Source organism: Podarcis gaigeae, assembly GCF_964106915.1.
Source record: "Podarcis gaigeae genome assembly, chromosome: 6".
Classification (NCBI taxonomy): domain Eukaryota; kingdom Metazoa; phylum Chordata; class Lepidosauria; order Squamata; family Lacertidae; genus Podarcis; species Podarcis gaigeae.
The window spans coordinates 52,763,777-52,784,161 of record NC_139682.1 but is presented as its reverse complement, the minus strand read 5'-3'; the positions used below and the strand labels follow the sequence as shown (position 1 = coordinate 52,784,161).

The window sequence follows — 20,385 nt, the reverse complement described above, 5'->3', positions numbered from 1 at the left end:
GCAGTTTTAGGAACTGTAGAACTGTACAAATGGACTGTAGATAATCTAATAGGCACATCTGGGGGATGGATGGATGGATGGATGGGTGGGTGGGTGGATGGATTTACTTACTTACTTCTGAAGATCACAGAGTGGTTTACAATATAAAAATACATACATACTAATAATAATAAACAAAAACAATACCCCCCACACACAGTTTAAGAGGCCATAGATTGTTTAATTAGCCAATGCCTGGGAGAAGAGGGCTGTTTTTGCCTGGCACCTAAAATATGCAACAAAGGCACCAGGCAAGCCTCCCTGGGAGGAGCATTCCACAAACAGGGGGCCACCACAGAAAAGGCCTACACTTGTGTTGCCGCTGTCCAGACATCCTGCAAAGAGAAACACGACAAAGGGCCTCAAATTATGATCACAGGGTGGCTTTAAAACCACTACTTTGAATTGGGCCTAGAAACTAATTGGCATCCAATGCAGTTGGACCCGGATTGGTGCAATATGCTCAAACCATCTTATCCCAGTGAGCAACTTGGCCACTGAACAGTGTACCAGCTGAAGTTTCTGAACTGTCTTCAGAGGCAACCCCATATAACATTGCATTAATCTAATCTAGATTTACTGAACCTGAGCTACAATTCTCAGAGAGGTTTAAATAATCCTAAAATCCTGGGAAATGCAGTTTGGTGTGGGGAATGGGGTCTCTCTCAGCACCCTTCACAAGTTACAGTTCCCAGAGATCCTTGGAGAAAGGGGTTGTTCATGCTGCTTTAAATGTAGGGTGCAGGTGGGGCCTAAATTGAGGTATGGCAAACTGTTACCAGAATCTCCATATTGGGGGGGGGGGGACAAGAATCCCTGTGACCCATATGTGTCGGGTAAATAACAAAATGATCCCCTGGATTCAAAATGCAGGGCTAAACTCACTCTCCAGCAGGAGAGAGCCCCCAATAGGCTTTTCAGATATCATTTAGTCTGTAGCAACTCTCCCCTCTTGCAATGAACAGAGCACATAATGCTAAGTAAGTTTAAAATGCTTTACTTACAACATAGGCTTACTATGCCTTTGTGGGGCCACCATTTGCTGCCTAGAGCAGCGTGCAGTGGCCCAGGAGTCGGGGGAATGAGAGATCACATCGCACGACTGTTTGTGTGTGTGTATGTGTGTGTGCAAGACCTCCCAATCCGGCTGTGCATTTCCCGCTGCAAAAACCAGCTTCCCAGACAGTCAATCTGGTGAGCGGGGGGAGGGGGACTGAGCAAGGACCAGGACCACCTCTCCGCTTTAAAAGGGAGCAGTACCCAGTACCCAGCCTCTTACCTGCATGGAGCCTCCTGCCGTTCAATCACCCACCCACCCTGTTCTTGGTATGCATGGACCAGCCTGGTGATGAAATCAGAGATTGAGAAAACCCTGCATCACAGTGACATGTGGAATGTGAGCCAGTGGTGAGAAGGGATGTTGAAAGATTAGTAAAGCTGAATTTCACATATTTATTCAAAATAGGCCGTCTAATCTTTCCGAGAGACTTCCAGAAGAGGAAGTTCACTGTGCTTGGGAACAACATTTTATTTTTTATTTTTTAAAAATCATATATCCAATTTAGTGGAATAAGTTGGTCAGGCATTGTACCTACTACCTAGTGAGATAAGAGACTTCTTTGTACTTCCCTCCTGCCTTGGCAAGTCTCTCCCCCACCACATATTTTGCTCTTTGGTATATAACTTTTAAATGCAGGAAAGGAAAACATTTTGCTGATCCAGAGATAAGATTTAATGGATTCCTAAAGAGTTTCTTTTAACAAGCCTATTTAAACATAATTGAAATAGTTTAATCATCTTACTGCAGACAGGTGAAGGAAGACAGTTTGGCATCTTGGGCAGAAAGTCCTGAATACAAGGAATGTTTTGCTGGTGCTCATGATGAATTTTTATTTTATAGTATTTTGCACATAACTAAGAAAAAAACGTAGCCATGAAATACAAAAGTTAATGCCTTTCCCCCAAAAACATTAACTGGTTTAAAGATATGTTAAGAGCTCCTTTGACTGTGGTCATCCAGCAAAATTACATGATTAAGCACAGTGTTGACAAAAATTGGCAACATCCACATTGGCTTTATATTCTTTTCACTTCCAGTATTCTGCATCAAAGATTTTTGTGCCACCTTAAAGGCTTAAATTCCTTGTTGTTTTTGCTTCTATAGTTATCACAGCTTCTGTAGTTTCTCCTCTAAGAACTGTTACACTACAGCACAGTTAAACAGTATATTTTGAGAGTTGAAACTAAAAAACATCAGGAGGACACGATACTGACTGCTCCTACTGTAAGAGAAGGCAACGGAAGACTTTGACCTATGTACATCCATACTTTGCTCTAAAAATTGCATCTTCTTTTTCCCAGACAGAAATGCAGCCAAGGATAAAGATTTGACCAGCCATAGACAGCAGGAATGGCTGAACTTTGGCCCTCCAGGTGCTACTGGACCACAACACCCATCATCCTTGTGTGGGATGTAATCCATTGGTACAGTAAAATGCAACTTTCCTTATTTCCCTAGAGTGGGCACAGGCAGGCGGACATCCAGTCAGTGTAACATCCTGTTCCACTGGTCTGGAGCTTCCTCCCCCTGCGTGTGATCTGGGAGATAAGTGTGGCTCTGGCTGACTCCATAAAAAGAGCCGAATCATGCAGCTATTTTCTCAGTCTTGAAGTTGCCTTGCTCCAGTGTTGTCCTGTTCTATCTTTTGCAGCCATGCTGCTCTCCAGCAGCCATTTTGTTGTCTTAATGTAATTTTGCTGTCTTCTGGCTCTCAGCCAGCAGCACATGAGTTCAGTCTCCCTATGACACGAACTCACACAGTTTCTTTGTGTAACTACCAAGTAAAGTCTGCCTTTCAGGAATCAAACCGTGAACTGAAATGTGAGTAAACTTTTTGTTACTTTACTCAGAAAGACTCTTGAGTCTTTATTCTTTTAGGAGGGATAAAAGGGGACACCAGAAAAATAATCTTAAGTAAGAGATTCAAACGAATCTGCAAACTAGCTTCCAGCTGTATCGAGGGTAATCTGCTGCTCTGCTACATCACTTACTAGCATGAGTGAAGGAAGGATAATACTTATTAAATATATCCTTTCCTACAGTCCTTAAGATCCCCACACCTTGATCACTGGCCAAGTTGGCCTGGGCTGGTGGGAGTCCAGCATCATCTGGCAGTTGTATGATTACAGTTTAGGGTGTTTCTGGCAGCTACCCAATCTTTGGCCCATTCGGCAAGGGGGGTTAAATTAAATTACCTTCTTGTTTCACTAACTGATGCCACCTGCAATAGAAACAACAGAGAAAGAAAGAAGCAAACTAATAGCAACTACCTTTTTAAAAAGGTAAATAGCACCCAACTGCCCACAGGTCCCTATGTGAACTGCTCAACTTCACGATACACCTCCAGTTAATTCTCTTATACTTGATGCATTTATCAATTTTCTTCATTGTACTTGTGGCCCATCCTTCAGCAAACACTCCCACATCCGTCCACTTCTACATCTTGGTCATCTCAAACTAAGCCCATTGCTTTGCATGCGGAAAGCTACAAAGTGGCATGGGAGACAGAGAGGAATGCTGGCCACTGCTATGAAATGGGTAGGAAGCCACACATCTCACACAGTGGGCATCACACAGATAAACAATTTCCCAAGATAGCCTTCATTAAAACATGGGTCCAAAGCAGGGCAGAGGATGACACCGTTTCAGTTTCCTCCATTCAGCAAAGAATTCTGCACAGTAAGTCTGTGAAGAAAATTTTGGTGAAGCTGCAAGTAAGAGAGAGATTCTAGACACCCCTAAACTTTGTTTTTTTAGGATGATTACATTGCCACCTTGTGGCTGATTCTTAAGAGTGCACAGTTTCGAAGCAATATCCCAGTAGAAAAGTAAGAGTCCCTTAGTGCATTTTAGAAGCAGAATGGAAAATAGACCATGCGCAGTGGCACGTGAAGAAATATTTCGGAGGGGAACCGTTAGGTACAGAGGCACCAGCTTGGGACGTGCTTCACTGTGTAGCCTTTGTTTGGAACAAAGAGAGAACTGCTTTTTTATACATTAGGATACAACATTATCCATTTCCAGAATCCACCGCCAAAATCCAGGTTTGCCTCAGTGTTGTCCTCTTCACATTAATGGAAGAAGCCAGTAGGGCCAGAGTAAGTAGGGAAGTCCAGATTGCTTGCACCACAATTCCAGGTTGATCTTCACACCTCACATTTTCAAGCCCCACCCTGAATCTTTCTTCTTGGCTTCCAAAAGCAAACACCATCCACACAAGCGTGTCTATTCTGATATGTGGTCACTAAGCAGTTGCTAAGGATATTTGGCCTTGATATCAAGGGAGCTACTAATTTTCAGTCTATCTGAGTTATATACACTTAACTTTAAGATGAAAAGATAGGGTAGAATTAAGAGGTTTGTTTTATATCATTGTAATAAAGAATGGCTATATCACAAGCACAAATGCCTCTAACAAGCATTGCCTTATTAGATTGCCCAATACACAAGTTGCCCCTGGTGCTGCTGCTTTATTAGGGTGGCTGTCTTACTAGAATCATGTTTAAAGAATACAAAACACATTTTAATCACAACACAAGGGCCAAACAAGATGTAACTCTAGCTTTTTTCCTTAATTGAAAGCAGACACAGTGGGAAGCCACTTACTATTGGGCATCAGGTGAAGGAGGAGAACCTTTTCTTCCCCTGCACATTCCTCAAAAATAATCTTTCTTGCTGCCATTAATCTCAGGAACAAAAGTTCTCATTTGGTCTGTGGGAGTCTAGCCTAGTTTTCCCCTTGATATGCTAGTCTGTATCTTGAGAAGTTGTTTGTTCACTATGCATTTGGACAATACTTAAGATATATAATAACCAAATTGTGCATAATCGTTCCTTAAATCAGTAACAGATTTTTGCTTATGCTTCATTTCAATTATATGCCATTTTGAATCAAGATGGTGGACTCAACCTATGAAAGCTTAACTGATTTTTGCGTTGCTTATAATTCCTGATTAATGCCGAGTATGAGGTCACTGTATTCTATACATGAGAGTATATTCTGAATATAGAAACATTTGATCATGTACAATCTGAAGTAGTACAGTGCAAGCATGACTTCTGCTGTTTGTGAGAACTAGGCCTTAGTCATAAATAGCCTCCTGCTAAGTAGGATGTTGGATTTCACAAATAACCATGCCTTAACCTGCATTTTAATATATTTCAAAAGTGAACTTGGAGATGTTCTAACCCTCACTGTGGTAGGTTGCATTGCTCCATTAGTATTGATGCTATAATCATTTGGGAGTTCTCCTCTCACGAACAAGAGTCTCCACCTCCTTCATGAACCGAAGACACAGCTCCTCTTGCCAACACACAGCCACACACTGGACAGCCACAGGGAGCCCAACAGCATCGCTGACAGCCTGAAAATGGAAGGGCAAAAAGACAGGACAATCCAACAGCATTAGAAACCTTCAAGGTATAGTTAGGTAGCATAAGGACTAGGGAAAGGCAGGCGGTTTTTTTCTGGTAAATGTGCGCCGACCTCTTTCATGCGCTTGTCCCAAGGGTCACCATAATGCCCTGTGTAGTGTTTGAGCTCTTCTTCATCAGCTTGGGAAACAGTGGTGACTGGCACAACTCCAGCAGGAAAGTTCAGGAGGTTGTATAAATTGGTGTAGGATGTAGCAGCTGAAAGTACAGAAAAGCTATAAATAACGTGATCTGGGTTTTGTTTTGTTTTTAATTTAAGCAAGACTTTTGCTGCTGTTTAGAACTACTCTGGAAACCAAAGCTAACTGGGATTCCCCCCCCCCATTTAAATTAAGCCTAAACCAGGCAAAACAAGGCAACATGGTGCCCTCCTGATGATGTTGGACTACAACTCTCATCAGCCCCAATCAGCATGAGCCAAACTGCTCACAGGTCCATGAGTGAACTGCTCAACTTCACGATATGCTTCCAGTTAATTCTCTTATTTGACGTGTGTATCTATTTATTATTTGCACTTGTAGCCTTCACCAAATGGCCCCACATTCGTACATTTCAACCCCTTGGTCATCCTGAGATAAGCATGTTTTTGGCATATAGGAAGATACAAAGGGAGTTGAGAAACAGACGAGAATTTATGTTACTGCTATGGAAAGGTGGGGAGGCCACATGTCACCCACAGTAGACATTACTGGGACACAGATAATACCAAATAGTTTCCCAGGATAGCCCTCATTAAACGCTGGACCCAAAGCAGGGCAGAGGATGACATCCAGTTTCAGTCTCCTCCATTCAGCGAGGAATTCTTCACGATACATCTGTAAAGAGAATGTTGGTAAAGTTGGAAGCAAGAGAAATTGTGAACACACAGAAACTTTCTTATTGGAATGACTAGATTGCCACCTTTGTTCTATTTATTATTTATGAAAATATTAATACCCACAAAAAAAAATACCAAAAGTGGTTTACAGCAATTAAAATACCATAAGAACAATCCAAAAAGAGATGCCTTTAACAGAATTATTTTATTATCTGAAGCATCTGCTTAAGTCTGGCAGCAAAGAAACAACTTTAGCAAACCCTTGAAAGTCAATACAGAAGGCACCTCTCTACTGGAGGAGCATGCCGCGAGAGTAGGCAAACAACTCTGAAGGCTCAGTTTCTTGTCAAATGAGTCTCACCAATTTGGGGGGCAAGAGATGATGCTTCTACATCCTCAGTGATCCAGCTGGGATATAAGCATTGTAACTGGAACAAGGTCTCTTCTAAAAAAAGCAGAGTCTGCCACAGCCTACAAACAATACCCCAGTAGAAAATACACTACCCATCAAGTATGAAGGGTCTCTTAAAGCATTTTAGAAGTGAAATAGAATTAAGACCCCCTGCCCTTCATATCTGAGTTTAAAATGTGGTGTTTCTGTTAACAGCCAAATACAAAAGATCTCAGGTGAAGCAACTCATAGAGCTGTTTTATATAGTATCATTCTTATATGGAAATCCATTCTGTGTCCAAAAAAATATAGCATCTGTTGAACATCCATATATGCATAGCTCACTGGACAAGATTAGATGGCAATCTAGTTATTGTATGAAGCCTTAATGGTAAGCATAAACTCACCGCTGCTGCCACATGGTGGTTCCATAGGTTTTTTGCTGACCTGCAACATTGGAAATAATGAAGAGTTGACTGCCTAGCAGAAAGAGAAGTACTCAAGAGTGCTGCTTAAAGTGTGTCAGCATGAGTAGGGGAAAAAATGGGATGGTTCCACCGTGGCTCTGCAACAGTGTACAAAAATTGGATGCCGCCCACCCTGTGCTGGTTAATGTTCGTTGGCTATGTGGTAATTCACAATCAATCTCTTCATAAGAGATCAAAAGAGGACTGAGTCAATCACTCCGTGGGACTGGAAGGGATGAGGAACCAGACTCTCCTGCTTTGTGCCTCATGACCTCTGCAACACTTTGCAGCCTCCCAAAGATGCCTGCTGTCATATGAAAGGCATAGCAGAATAGCACTGAAGCTATATACATATTGTATTAACCTTAAAGTTGCCTGCCAAACTATAGAGATAAATGGGACCTGAAAGCATCCAGATTTCCTTACAGACAGCATTCCTATGTGACTAGAGCAAAGTTGCCAACATACAGTCCATTTGCTGGGCACTACACTCTCCCTTCCATCTGTACTTCCTGATAGCCAGCAATAGGGAACCTGCAGCCCACCAGATGTCATTAGATCCCAACTCCCATCAGACCCAACCAGCATGTCCAATGGTCAGGAATAACAAGAGTTGCAGTCCAGCTACATCTGGAGGGGCCAAGCATCCCCATTGCTGCTGGAAGGTGATGAAACTTTACATTTCACAGGAGAAGTGGTCAACCTGTGGCCCAAGGGCTGCACATGATCCTTGGAATAACTTCATTTGAACCTCAGCCTAATTACAAATACTGTCTGCAAGTGATCAGTTCCGTCCTCTGAGAAGAGCAGATCTGTCTCTTCCCTGGCAGTCTGCTGGGCAAAGAGGAAGCAGGATAGAAGAGGGTGTTGGAAGAGGAAGAGGAAGGAAATGGCAAGAAAAATACCCGCAGTTGCATGTGCCCCCCAACAGATTACCCCCAAGGCTAATGTCACCAATGATAATCTTTAAACCAGATGTTTCTTACCCAACTCCACATAGTGCATTGAGATCTCTGGCAATCCGAGGGTACTGGAGAGAAACACAAGTTTAGTTTCATTGTGAATCCCCAACAATCACATCATTGGTGTTGAATACAGTGGTACCTCGAGTTACAAATGCTTCAGGTTACAAACTCCGCTAACCTGGAAGAGTTACCTCGAGTTGAGAACTTTGCCCCAGGATGAGAACAGAAATCTTGTGCCAGCGGCACAGTGGCAGCAAGAGGCCCCATTAGCGAAAGCACACCTCTAGTTAAGAACAGTTTCAGGTTAAGAGCAGACCTCCAGAACAAATTAAGTAACTAGAGGTATCACTGTTCAGAGCAGTCACTTCACCATCTCTTTGACGTGTACTCACCTTACTCTATCCAGCCATCCTACCCTATGCTTGTCAGCATCTTAAAGTACGTGCAGTTGCAGTGAAACAAAGGAGCCAAATACTTACTATAGGTTTCAAGAGGAATGCAAAAATTCTCTTCACTAGAATGGGAAGACGGTAACAATTAATCTGGGATTTCAAATTTGGGTCCACAATGTCTCCTTTGCTGGAAGATGAAAGAAGAAGAAAAGCAAGTTTTTCAGTTTTTATATCTGAAGTTGCATTGCTCAACCTGGGAAAGAATTTAGGTTCCTGAGAATTCCAAGTGAGAATAAACTTGGAATGAAGCCTTCCTGATTTCCTGACTTACAGATAGTTTAATAGTGCACCTGCTTTGCACACAACAAAACAAAAGTTCAGCCCTGATATCTACATTGAAAAAGTGCTCAGGTAGCAAGCCTGTGAAAAGACCTTTGTTACCTTGGGTAGTCTTTGCCAGTAGCACTGACTTAGAGGAACCAATAGCCTCATTCAGTGTTGTAGCTCATGGCTGCCTAACTTCTTATATTGCAAAGTTTGTGAAGCCAAAGTTAGTTTATCCTCTTGGCTCCATTTGGCTATGTGTTTTGCATGGTAAAGGTAAAGGTAAAGGGACCCCTGACCATTAGGTCCAGTTGTGGCCGACTCTGTGGTTGCAGCGCTTGTCTCGCTTTAATGGCCGAGGGAGCTGGCGTACAGCTTCCGGGTCATGTGGACAGCATGACTAAGCCGCTTCTGGCAAGCCAAAGCAGTGCATGGAAAAACAAAATGAACTTTTCCTATCCCTGAGTTTTCCCTTGCATTAAACATACTCTGATGAAAATCTGTTATTTATTAATGTGCCAATTATTATCACAAAAGCTATCCTGGGCATCACACTTTTCCAATGCATGGCTATAATAGCAATGCTATCAAACAACAGCCATGTTCACATATCAGAACGTCTACTTACAACTTGTCCAGCAAATTTGCACATCCATCGGAAAATAGGCCTTTGGTGTAGAGCTCATCAACCACATAATTAAGCCGAGGAGGAACAAAGGGGATGAGCTGTGAGGAAAAGATAACAGCTTTTATTTGACAGCAGGCAAAATTATATGAGCTGCACATAAGGATTATGGAATCCACCCCACTCTTTAATAGATTCAGAGAGCTCTCTGAAAGTGTTGAGGAAAATGAACCAAACTTCTAGTAAAGGGTTGGGTGGTAGAAGTGCAATAGGAATGGGAATTTTCTATGCTCTCTCCCCATTTCGCAGCTAATTGCCCCAGAAATTATAAGCCCTGGGCCTATTATGTTCTTCATGTATACCCCAGACAAATTTTGACCACCATACACAAGTGTTTAAACAAAATGTCACGCAGATACATTCTGAGGACCAGGATTAGCAGCCGTTTCTTATGGAATGTACTCTCTAGCACTTGCATAGATTTGTTGAGTTGTGTGGATTGGTTTCCAAAATTCCAGGTAGGTTGATATTAAGGCCAATGTATGTGCAATAAATTTCCCACATAGGAGGTTTCCACACTCTCTGTGTATAAAACTGTGTGTCCATGTGAGCAACTAAATATGTGTTAGAACCAAGTGTGCATATGTGGTGAAAGATATTCATGTTAATCGAACATGACAGTATGCAAGCATTTTTCCTGCACAGAATTCCTAACTGTAGAGAAATGGCATATTTTAATGGCATATTTTTACAGCTCTTTTGTTATACAAATGCATACATAAGAAATCTAATATATTTACAATTGCCCAGTTCACATACTGTGCTTGTTTTCATGAATATATAGCAGGGAAAGGCAAGGAGAATGTCTGGATGGACAAGGCATGGTGTGAACTGGGCCTCATTCCCCCACCCAATAACAAAAACTGAAAGCAATGTAGATCTGACAGTGTTCATCACATGACCATAGTAGCTGGGGCAAAGTGTCAGAGATACAAACAAAATCCTAGAATGGAATCTGGGTGAAGAAATTAAGAAACAGACATACTGTATGCCCTCTGAGTTGAAGAAGATTTTTGGTTTCCCGAACAGCCCTCCTCATGCTGGGAGATGGCTGGAAATAGCCATCATCTTCATAGTATCCAATCCGTAGGGGCTTCGAACTGCTGTATATCTGGAAGATGATGAAGAAAATAGGAACTTCTATTTACAGGTGGCCATTGAAGCATAGAAATAGCTTCCAACCACTTTTATAAACCACATCATGGATCCCTGCAGTGAGACTGTTTCTTCAACACTGATCAAAAGATTTGGAAGGTGACAGAATACAGAATGCCTTGAAGGTTTTCTAGATTTCCAGGTGAAGATTGCTACACGTAAGGCTGCTTGTGTCCTTGAGCTCCATGGCCTGTTTAAATTTATTTTTATTTTGAATAGTTTTAAAGTCAGTTGGCTCAGCTGTTGATGTTAATTGCCACATACAAGCAATGAGCATATCTGTTTTATCTGTTTTACTCTTATGTGGACTTAAAAGCCATATATTTTAATTGGAGGACAAGCGCTGGGAGAACAGCTGTTTTGATTCAGTGTTTAGCATTCAGCTGATAAAGAATGTTCGGAAGCTAATCTCCACCAAAGGAGACCCTGCACTTTTAACAGTTTTAATATGGTTACCACACAAGATCAGACCAGCAGTGCTTCAGATAAATCATTTGGAACTCTGTTGCCAAATTTAGCCCAGAAATCTATGCTGGACTATTGTGAATCAGCAACTGGAGCAGCTGGAGAAAGGGAGGAAAAAGTAACTACAAGGCTATTGCGGCAGGATGAAATTAATTTGTCTTATATGGATAGCCCTGGTTCTTCACATAGCGAGAGTGCAATAAATGAGGCTGGAGATGACTTATCCCAAGTAAGAAGTTTTGCTACATATTACTCCAATGAAAGCTTAGCTAACAGATCAATCAGTTCAGAAACTTTTCTTCCAAATCTTTCATGTGCCACAAGAATAATATTGCAAAGTATTTGAAGTTGATCAAAATAATAAGTGTTACTGAAGAAGCTATGGGACACTGGGTCTGTGGAGCAGTTAACGGGCTGAGTTTGAACTGATATGATGAAATTGATGCACCAGGATTCAATTAAATGGCCAGAATATTGGCAGACACAGAACTGCATCAGATCATACATTCTCAGTGTTACGATCATTGTATAAATTATTTGAAAGGGTCTCATGGAAAGCATCATTCATTGTTGACCAAGGGGTTGTGCTGTCCATGGTGCTGAATGTTTCAGCTTCTCCCTCCTCACTGACACCACTTACCTCCTCTCTGAATGGCATAGGTGGTATTGAAGGATCAAGGGAGAATAACTCATCACACAGGAGTGCCTTCATGCACAGAACCAGGCTGTCCACATCCCTTGCCATTGGGCCAATTGTTGCTGTAACTGCAAAAAAAATGGAGACATAGGAGGTGGAGGGGATATTGCATGTGGACTTTTAATGCCCTAGTCTACATTCCAATAGCCAAGAAAGGGGGAGGAACCACACAGGTCAGTGGTAGAACACATGTATTACACACAGAAGGTCCCAGGTTCAAACACAGGCCCCTCCAGTTAAAATAGTCACATAGTAGGGGATTTAGACAATACTGGGCCAAATGGACAAGTAGTGTAACCCAGAAAAACTATTCTTAAAATTCCCAAGTTCACTTTCACTAAGTCAGGCACACAACTCCACTGAAACACAATGGAATTCAGTCTGAATAGGATGCAGCTGTGATCCCTGCTCTTATTACCAAAAGTTCAAACTTTACGCAATTATTTAAGTTCAGAGCTACTATACTAATGATTTGGTTGGTAGGGATAATCAACATGGTGAGCAGATGATGCTGGATTCCAGCTCCCATCAGCCCCATTCAACATGGTCAACGTGCAGATGGTCAATGTGAGATTATGGAAGTTGAAGTTCAAAAATATCTAGAAGGACCACAATTGCTATCCCTCATTTACAACAAGGGGACTACATTATTTAAATACTCTCTAATGTCACTGAAAGGACATGCAAGTTCCTAGCATAGTTGCAGGTTCTTTTAGTAATCTGAATGGGTAAAAATTACTTACCCGACTTCATGCCAGCAATAGGGCTAGCAAGACCAAGTGTGCTGGGAGTGATGCAAACGAGAGAAAATAGTGGTAACTATCAACACAGTAGAAGATGATCCATGTTTCAGTTGCAAATCAGATGCAGGCATTCAGAAATGATACTAGAGTTCAGCTACACTGGAGTTAACAATTCATTCAGTTATGATTTGCTGGCATGGTAAATATTACCATGAGAGAATCAAGTTTGACTTTAGATGTAGCATGATATTAACAGAGCAATCACATGTTTCAAACAGCCAGGTGCAACTTCTATAACGTGAATGAATGTATAGCAAAGAAATTATGTAATAATAAATTATGTAATAAACTAAAATTTAAAGTATTGACTTAAAAAGAATAGAATCATAGAATCATAGAGTTGGAAGAGACCACAAGGGCCATCGAGTCCAACCCCCTGCCAAGCAGGAAACACCATCAGAGCACTCCTGACATATGGTTGTCAAGCCTCTGCTTAAAGACCTCCAAAGAAGGAGACTCCACCACACTCCTTGGCAGCAAATTCCGCTGTCGAACAGCTCTTACTGTCAGGAAGTTCTTCCTAATGTTTAGGTGGAATCTTCTTTCTTGTAGTTTGGATCCATTGCTCCGTGTCCGCTTCTCTGGAGCAGCAGAAAACAACCTTTCTCCCTCCTTTATATGACATCCTTTTATATATTTGAACATGGCTATCATATCACCCCTTAACCTCCTCTTCTCCAGGCTAAACATGCCCAGTTCAATATGCAAATTCAAAAAGCACTGGTTGTTTCTGCTCAAATGAAGCATCTCCCACTAATGCTCGATAAACACATTCCATTAGCATTCACCTGTTTGACTACTGTATCTGCCAGCCCAGGACCAGTTAATTGAGTGAACTTTCCAGGACCCACCTCAGTCGATTACCAGTTGGTTTGAGTCCACAAAGCCCACAGAAACTTGATGGGAGCCGAATGCTTCCAGCGACGTCTGTCCCAAAGCCCAAGAGGGACCCTCCTCCTGCAATGAGTGCCCCTTCCCCTCCAGAGGAACCACCGGGACTTTTCTTGTGGTTCAGGGGGTTGATTGTCTGACCGAAGATTAAGTTACTGCAGTCATAGCTGAGTGAAATAGAAAGCAGGTTGACCATTGATGTTTTATAGGAGCTTTATGCCTTATACTCAAACAAAGCATGAGACAATGGGTTGCATCCAACATAGGGCTAAACAAAACATTCCATCAGCACAAGAAGTTCTGCTTGTGCAATGAAAAGTTCCCCCCAAATCCCTCCCCTAAATCTGTTCTTGGTTCTGGAGCAGATTTGTGGACTGAGCAATGTATGTGCCGGGTTGGGGGGGATTCCATTATGCTAACACTATTCCTTCCAATAGCACAACTATTAAGTTGAATATTGCCCAGTAGGTAAATAATAGAATGGAAATAGCATCAGGCAATTGAGAAATACAGGGAATGCACTTGAATGACACCATAAAGACTAATGCAAGGTAACAAAATAAGAACCATCTTGCAGAATCACTCATGGTCATTCATATGCTGCAGAGAAATGCACAAGAAGGATGTAGTGGAAATAGCTTATCCCCTCTTCTGAGATGTATTTTCTCTGAATGTAGATGTTTCATTTAGCATCGTGGGTAATAATAACCAGTGCTAATGTAGACATCCTGAAGAAAAAGTTGGTAGAATCCTACAGTTGAAGAGTTGACTGTGCGTGGGGAATGCCACTATTAAGAACATAAGAATAGCTTGCTGGATCAGACTAATGACCCATCTACTCCAGCATCCTATTGTCACAGTGGCCCATCAGATGCCTGTGGGAAACCCACACAACTGAAAAAAAGTTCATTAAAAAGTTACCTGAAAATAAATAACTATTCAACCAGGGGGAAAGTTCTAACTTGTATACTCCCTGCTATGCAACATTTGATGTGTGGGAAGCATTTAAAAATACCACCAACCACCTGCATTCTGGTAAAATCCACTCAGCCACTTCATCTGCGTCCTTTTAGAGAAGGAGTAGAGAACTTATGGCTCTTCCTATCATGTTGGACTCCAGTTCCCAGCACCCAAGCTAGTATGGTCAATAGTCAGGGATGATGGGAGTTGTAGCCCAGCAAAACCCACAGGTTCTTCATCCCAGCTCTACAGCCAGTGGAGATGCACATGTGAGTGCAATGAGGTACATAGCAAAAGCCCTGCCCCCTTCACTACTTCCAGTCTGGGTAGTCAAACTGAGCTAGATGGTTCAGTGATCTAACTTGGCAAAAGTTTATCTACTCGTTAAGCGAGTGGACACTATTGGGGCAGGGTTCGTCTGCCATAACATATTATAGAAGTAAATTCCCTATCTTAATTGTGAAGATATGCTTCCTATTTAATAATTCCTCCCAAATCACTCTCCCCCACATTGATCATAATCTATCAAACTCTGCAGTGCTATTTTTCCAGAAAATATGCCATAAACAGTTGCCTCATTCTCTTACAATGGCAATGGCGCCCACCTGAAAGGTGCCAGAACTGAGTTCTGGTGAGTGCCATCTGAAAAAAGCCCCAAATCTCTGTAATGTCCCCCATAGTGTTTTTTGCTACATTGGAAAGCCAAACTACTCACAATTTTTATTTCTTTTTTCTTAGTCCTATGGTATATTTGTAAAAAGAGAAAGCAACAGGAAGTTACAAAAGAAGAGAGTGTGCTAAAGTATACTTAATCATGCTTTGGGGAATGTTGGTCTTCACAAATGGTATTGCCCCTTGTTTCTTCAAAACTTTTACTATCACACTGTCGTCCTTTTCCACTTTGCCGAGAAAGTGCACCAACCCACACGTGGAGATGTGGCCCTTTGAGGGAAAACCAAACACAGTCGATTTAACATGATGGGGCAGACAAGTCTAGAGCTATGTAGCTTGGCCCAAGAATGAAACTGTTAAGCCTTGTTGGTAAAATAGATGCCATGAAACAAAGAAAGCTTTCCCAGATCCCATGGGGATTGGCCCTGATAGAAAACTTTGATTGACTTATTGATTGATTGATTGATTGATTGATTGATTGATTGATAGATGGATGGATGGATGGATGGATGGATGGATTGAATTTCTACACCATCCTTCATGTGAGGATCACATGACAACATAGTAACAAACATACACAACATAGTAACAAACAAACAAAATACTCTACCCACAGTTTAAAGGGCCATATAATATTTAATTAGCCAATGGCCATATGTTATTTAATTAGCCAAGGCCCACCCTGATGGCCTGCCATGGACTAGGAACAAGTTTTTAATAATAATCATAATCATAATAATATACAGAATTAGAATGGATTCTTGAATATATTATACCCTAGCACCCAATTACAATTCTCAAACATTCATTCATTCGATTTATTATATATCCCATCTTTCCTCCAAAGGACTCGCAATGGAACAAAATGACTCTCCTCCCCATATTTGTCCACCCAACAATACCTGTGGGGTAGTTTAGGCTAAGAGACAGGGGTTGGCCCAAAGTGAGCCTCACAGGTGATCAAGGATTTGAATTCGAGTTGCCTCAGCCATACTCTGACATGCTAATTCCTACACCATACTGGAGTCATTTTAAAAAGAGCTTAACATTTGTGCATTCATAGTGAGCAGAACCAGGCAATCCATGTAACATGCACTCATATCTGTAGATGTGCACATGTGCACACAATTATGTACGCCAAATTTGGAAATGTATATATATTTAATTGGAATGTAATCATGCTGTACTCCATTTCAGTTATCTCCCTTCTCTAGAGTTCCACAATGGCCAAAATTAAATGGGCCATGCCCTGTATATTAGCTGAAGCTGCTGTGAGAGGGGAGAAGTAATGATTACGTTGAACCAATCAACATCACAACTGATGCACAGGCAGATCATCATAAGGAAAGTGGGGACCACATTTAAGGGTAAACGGGGGATTAACCTTGCATCCAATGTGGTCCTTAATGCTGACAGGAATCCCATACAGCAGGCCTTTCTCCTTTTGCTTCTTCACTTCCTGGAGCTGTTCCTCACAGCCGTGAATAAAATCAGTCACACAGTTCACCTCCTGGGTCACTTCAAGAGCCTTGCCAAGGAGGAGGAGGAAAAATAAGGAGAAAGAGAGCATTCACATTATAAAACAGGTATTTCTGCAGTGAGTTCAAACGTCAACATTGTCAAAAACCTTGGAAGGTAGAAGACTGTTAATTTGCTACTTGCAGCTCCTAAGTTTAACAAACTTAAAACCCATGTGTGTCATTTTGGCCCAGTAAAAGCATAATTGAGATTTAGACGAACCAGAACTTAGTACAAATTCATTAAGAGTTGAGCCAGTGCAGGCTGGGGGACCTCTGTAGCTTGAGGGCCACATTCCCTCATGGGTAACCTTCCAGGAGCCACATAGGTTGGGTCAGAGTCAAAAATGGGTGGAGCAAAGTATGTGACCTTTGTCCACGGCATCCCGTTTTGGGTATAAAAGAAGACACACATCTCTCTCCATTCAGGCAAGAAAAAGGCATGATCACATTTCAATAACTCATTCCAGCCAGATAAAATCATTTGAGCATGGAACAGGGCCATTGCGATGTGAATGGCCTGGGGAGAGTTCTAAGGGGCGTGACAGTGGTCTGGGATAGCAGCAATTGGTCCAGGAACCAGAGCTTACTCACTCCTGCCTAATGGCACAGTCACAGCCATGCTCTGCAGCATCAGGTGACAGGCATTGTTCTCCTATGAGCTCCAATACATTTCAAACCTTCAGCACTATCTGTTACAGTGGTACCTCGGGTTAAGTACTTAATTCGTTCCGGAGGTCTGTTCTTAACCTGAAACTGGTCTTAACCTAAGCTAATGGGGCCTCCCACTGCTGCCACGCTGCCAGAGCACAATTTCTGTTCTCATCCTGAAACAAAGTTCTTAACCCGAGGAAATGTTTCTGGGTTAGCAGAGTCTGTAACCTGAAGTGTATGTAACCTGAAGCGTATGTAACCCGAGGTACCACTGTACTTGATTTCCCCCTCCCCCTATGCCCTTTGTAAAATGAGGACATTGGAAAAGGTTTAAAGGGTGAGGGGGGGATAGATATCCCTATAACAGACACACTACACTGACAGAGCCCCTGGGACCAAATGAGTAACAGGCTACCAATTAGTACATAAAAATGGTGCATTATCTGGAAAGTCACTTGGTTGAACAGAAGTATGTCAGAAGACTTCCTGCTGAAGCAGTTGCACTCACCTTCTTTACATAGGTATACAGGACACTTTCTGGAGAAAGTGTCTCCTCTCTAAGTTTCTCTGCCAGTTCCACAAGCGACAGGGAGAGAATAAATTCTGATTGGACTCCAGGGTTCTGCAAGAGGAGGCAGCTGTGTCAGAAGGAAATGCTTATCCACACACATTGGGAATAGCTCCGAATTATAAAAGTCGCTTTGGTCACAAGCTCAAAATTGTGAAACCAGAATGCAGTCCCATCAGTTGTTGTTGTTTTTAAATGGTTAATTTTTTCCATGATAGGTCCAGGAAACAATAACCAAAACAAAATAGCAACAAAAACTAAAGTAGAATTTACAGACATCGTACATGCATCTGTCATAAGTTCCTCAAACAGTAAACCAAGGAGGTTGAGTGCCTATCCATTTAGAAGCAATCCCTAAAATAAGGTAAAGATTTCTATTTCCTCAGGGAATTTCTTAGTCAAGCAGAGGTACATAGATATATTAAGGAAGAGAGAAATACATTTCTAAAAAGGCACCCAAAACAGCTCAAGGTCTTCTGCCATTTCACACCTTTTTGTCTATTGGGGTCTGTATTATCTTTGCCAGAACTTACTAAGGCTGTGGACATATTAGCTGTGGACATGGTCACAGCAAGAGAGGGTGGGTCACTCTGTGTGTGTGTGCTTGTGTGTACACACACACAACCAACCAACCAACCAACCAACCATTCATATCTATTTATTCACATGAACAAAGCCTGTCTCTGGTTTCTCGGTTGCAGAGTTCTGAATGAATGGACTCCAAAGAATGCACTACAACAGTTGGTAGCAAAGTCCCACTTTATCTTAAAAGTACAGAATTTGCAAGGTCTTCATACAATCCTATTACAATGTTGATTTCCCAGTGAGTGCTATGATGATGCAGGTGATGATGCAATCAAAATGGGACCTGTGTTGCAGATAGGGACATTGATGCTGCCCAACTCCACATTTCAATTGTTTCTCCTATCTTGATCTTGCTCAAATTAGTGTGTACACTGAAGTCAGGAGCTTGAAGCAATGTTGGAATATGTGCCAAATCTGTTAAACACTAATCTACTGTCCTCTTGAGAGTCACAGTCAAACCCTGGATCACCAGCTTGTTATTCCTGTTTATTTATGGGATTATGAACTCTTGAGTAAGTACAGCAGAACTATCACCATCGGCAGTGGCTGGGGAAGCAGCCTCCCAACTTTTAATGCATCTTCCTTCACCCACAAATGCAGGACTGAAGCCTGCCAGTGACCAGCAGTTTCAGAAAAGAGATTTGCTGTTAAGAGACAGACTTGGGATACTGCTGCAAACATCATCATGCCCAGTCCGTGCTAATCCTAACAATTTGGGCACCGAAATCTTGGGTTCAAAAGCCAAAACCGGCCCGCATGGCCTGACAGACCCACTCTCAAGCTAGTATTGGAAGAATGTGGGAGATACTCTGGTGACTTTTAAAAGTAGGGTTTCATTTTGAATGGTTATGGGACTGGATTATGCAGTAAAAATCCATTTGTCCCAAAACTCTTTTTAAAAAAAAAACAACTATTGAAGAGACCAGTAACTTGTAACTGCTGCCTCCTGCTGAATTAGCAGCACCAAAGTGACTTATCTGGGGTCAAGCCTAGACAGGAGGCCCTGGGCTGCCAAGACGACAAGACCCCCCCCCCTCTCGGCCTCACTGATGTGGTCCAAAGGAAAGGAAAGGAAAGCAATACACTGGGCACCAGCTTAGCTGCAGGGAATTGCCAGAATGAGGCACACAAGATGCTGTCTGTCTTAGGGACTAGCATTAGCTCAGTGCAGCAGTGCTTGCTTTGGATCCAAAAGGTCCCAAGTTTTATTTGAACTGCACAAAGTGGACACGATCCCTAGCAAACCTGACTGGAGTGCTCTCAGCTAGACATGATCACAGCCATTAAAAGTGTTGTTTGAGAAAGATCTCGTTTTCAGAAGAGGCCTCCATCTCTTTCCCCTGCACCCCACCCCAAGTAAAAGTTACCTTCTGTTTAAATTTCCAAATCATTTTTTCCATTTGTTCCAAGCTGTCGTCTCGCCATTGCCTGGCCTCTTCCATCTTCTGCAGAATCCTTTTGCGGGCCACCCATTTCCAAACCACAACCGCTGCTGCCGAGCCACAGGCAACAGCAAGAGCAGCCTGAGGATATATTCCATCCCTGGGCAGGATCTCTATCAACTTCTCCTGGATCATGGCAAAGCCCTTCTCTCTGTCTTCTCAGTTTGCCCCTCTCTGACACTGGAGGAGGCTGGTGCTATTTAAGTATCAGTTCCTGAGCTATTTCACATTCCAAGAGACCATCAACATAGGGGCTTCCAGAAAATTGACCTTTGATTTGTTAAAACAGTAACTCAATGTTGTTTTCCTGCTGGAGTCGACAAAAGAGTCCTTCCAATTCTGAGCAGTCTCCTTCACATCAGATGTAACAAGCAACTACACCATTGTTCGCTTCTTTTTTTA

At 42.2% G+C, this 20,385-nt stretch overlaps 1 protein-coding gene across 3 annotated transcripts; it reads right to left on the bottom strand.

Moving 5' to 3' along the window:
* Positions 1-102: 102 nt before the first annotated feature.
* LOC310846220 (vitamin D3 hydroxylase-associated protein-like) lies at positions 103-20,237 on the bottom strand. Of its 3 annotated transcripts, none has more exons than XM_083742434.1 (16): positions 19,909-20,237; positions 17,897-18,010; positions 16,602-16,745; positions 15,354-15,487; positions 13,546-13,752; positions 12,635-12,675; positions 11,835-11,959; positions 10,560-10,685; positions 9,518-9,615; positions 8,653-8,752; positions 8,195-8,238; positions 7,149-7,188; positions 6,240-6,348; positions 5,586-5,731; positions 5,289-5,463; positions 103-374 (listed from the first exon to the last, which is right to left on the bottom strand). In XM_083742434.1, the coding sequence occupies exons 1-15, from the start codon at positions 20,116-20,118 to the stop codon at positions 5,335-5,337; spliced, it is 1,767 nt and encodes a 588-aa protein (XP_083598560.1). In that variant the 5' UTR covers positions 20,119-20,237; the 3' UTR covers positions 103-374; positions 5,289-5,334. The 3 variants fall into 3 exon arrangements, with proteins under 3 accessions (XP_083598560.1, XP_083598561.1, XP_083598559.1); XM_083742435.1 differs by having other exon boundaries at positions 5,295-5,463; XM_083742433.1 differs by lacking the exon at positions 103-374 and having other exon boundaries at positions 4,554-5,463.
* Positions 20,238-20,385: the final 148 nt, after the last annotated feature.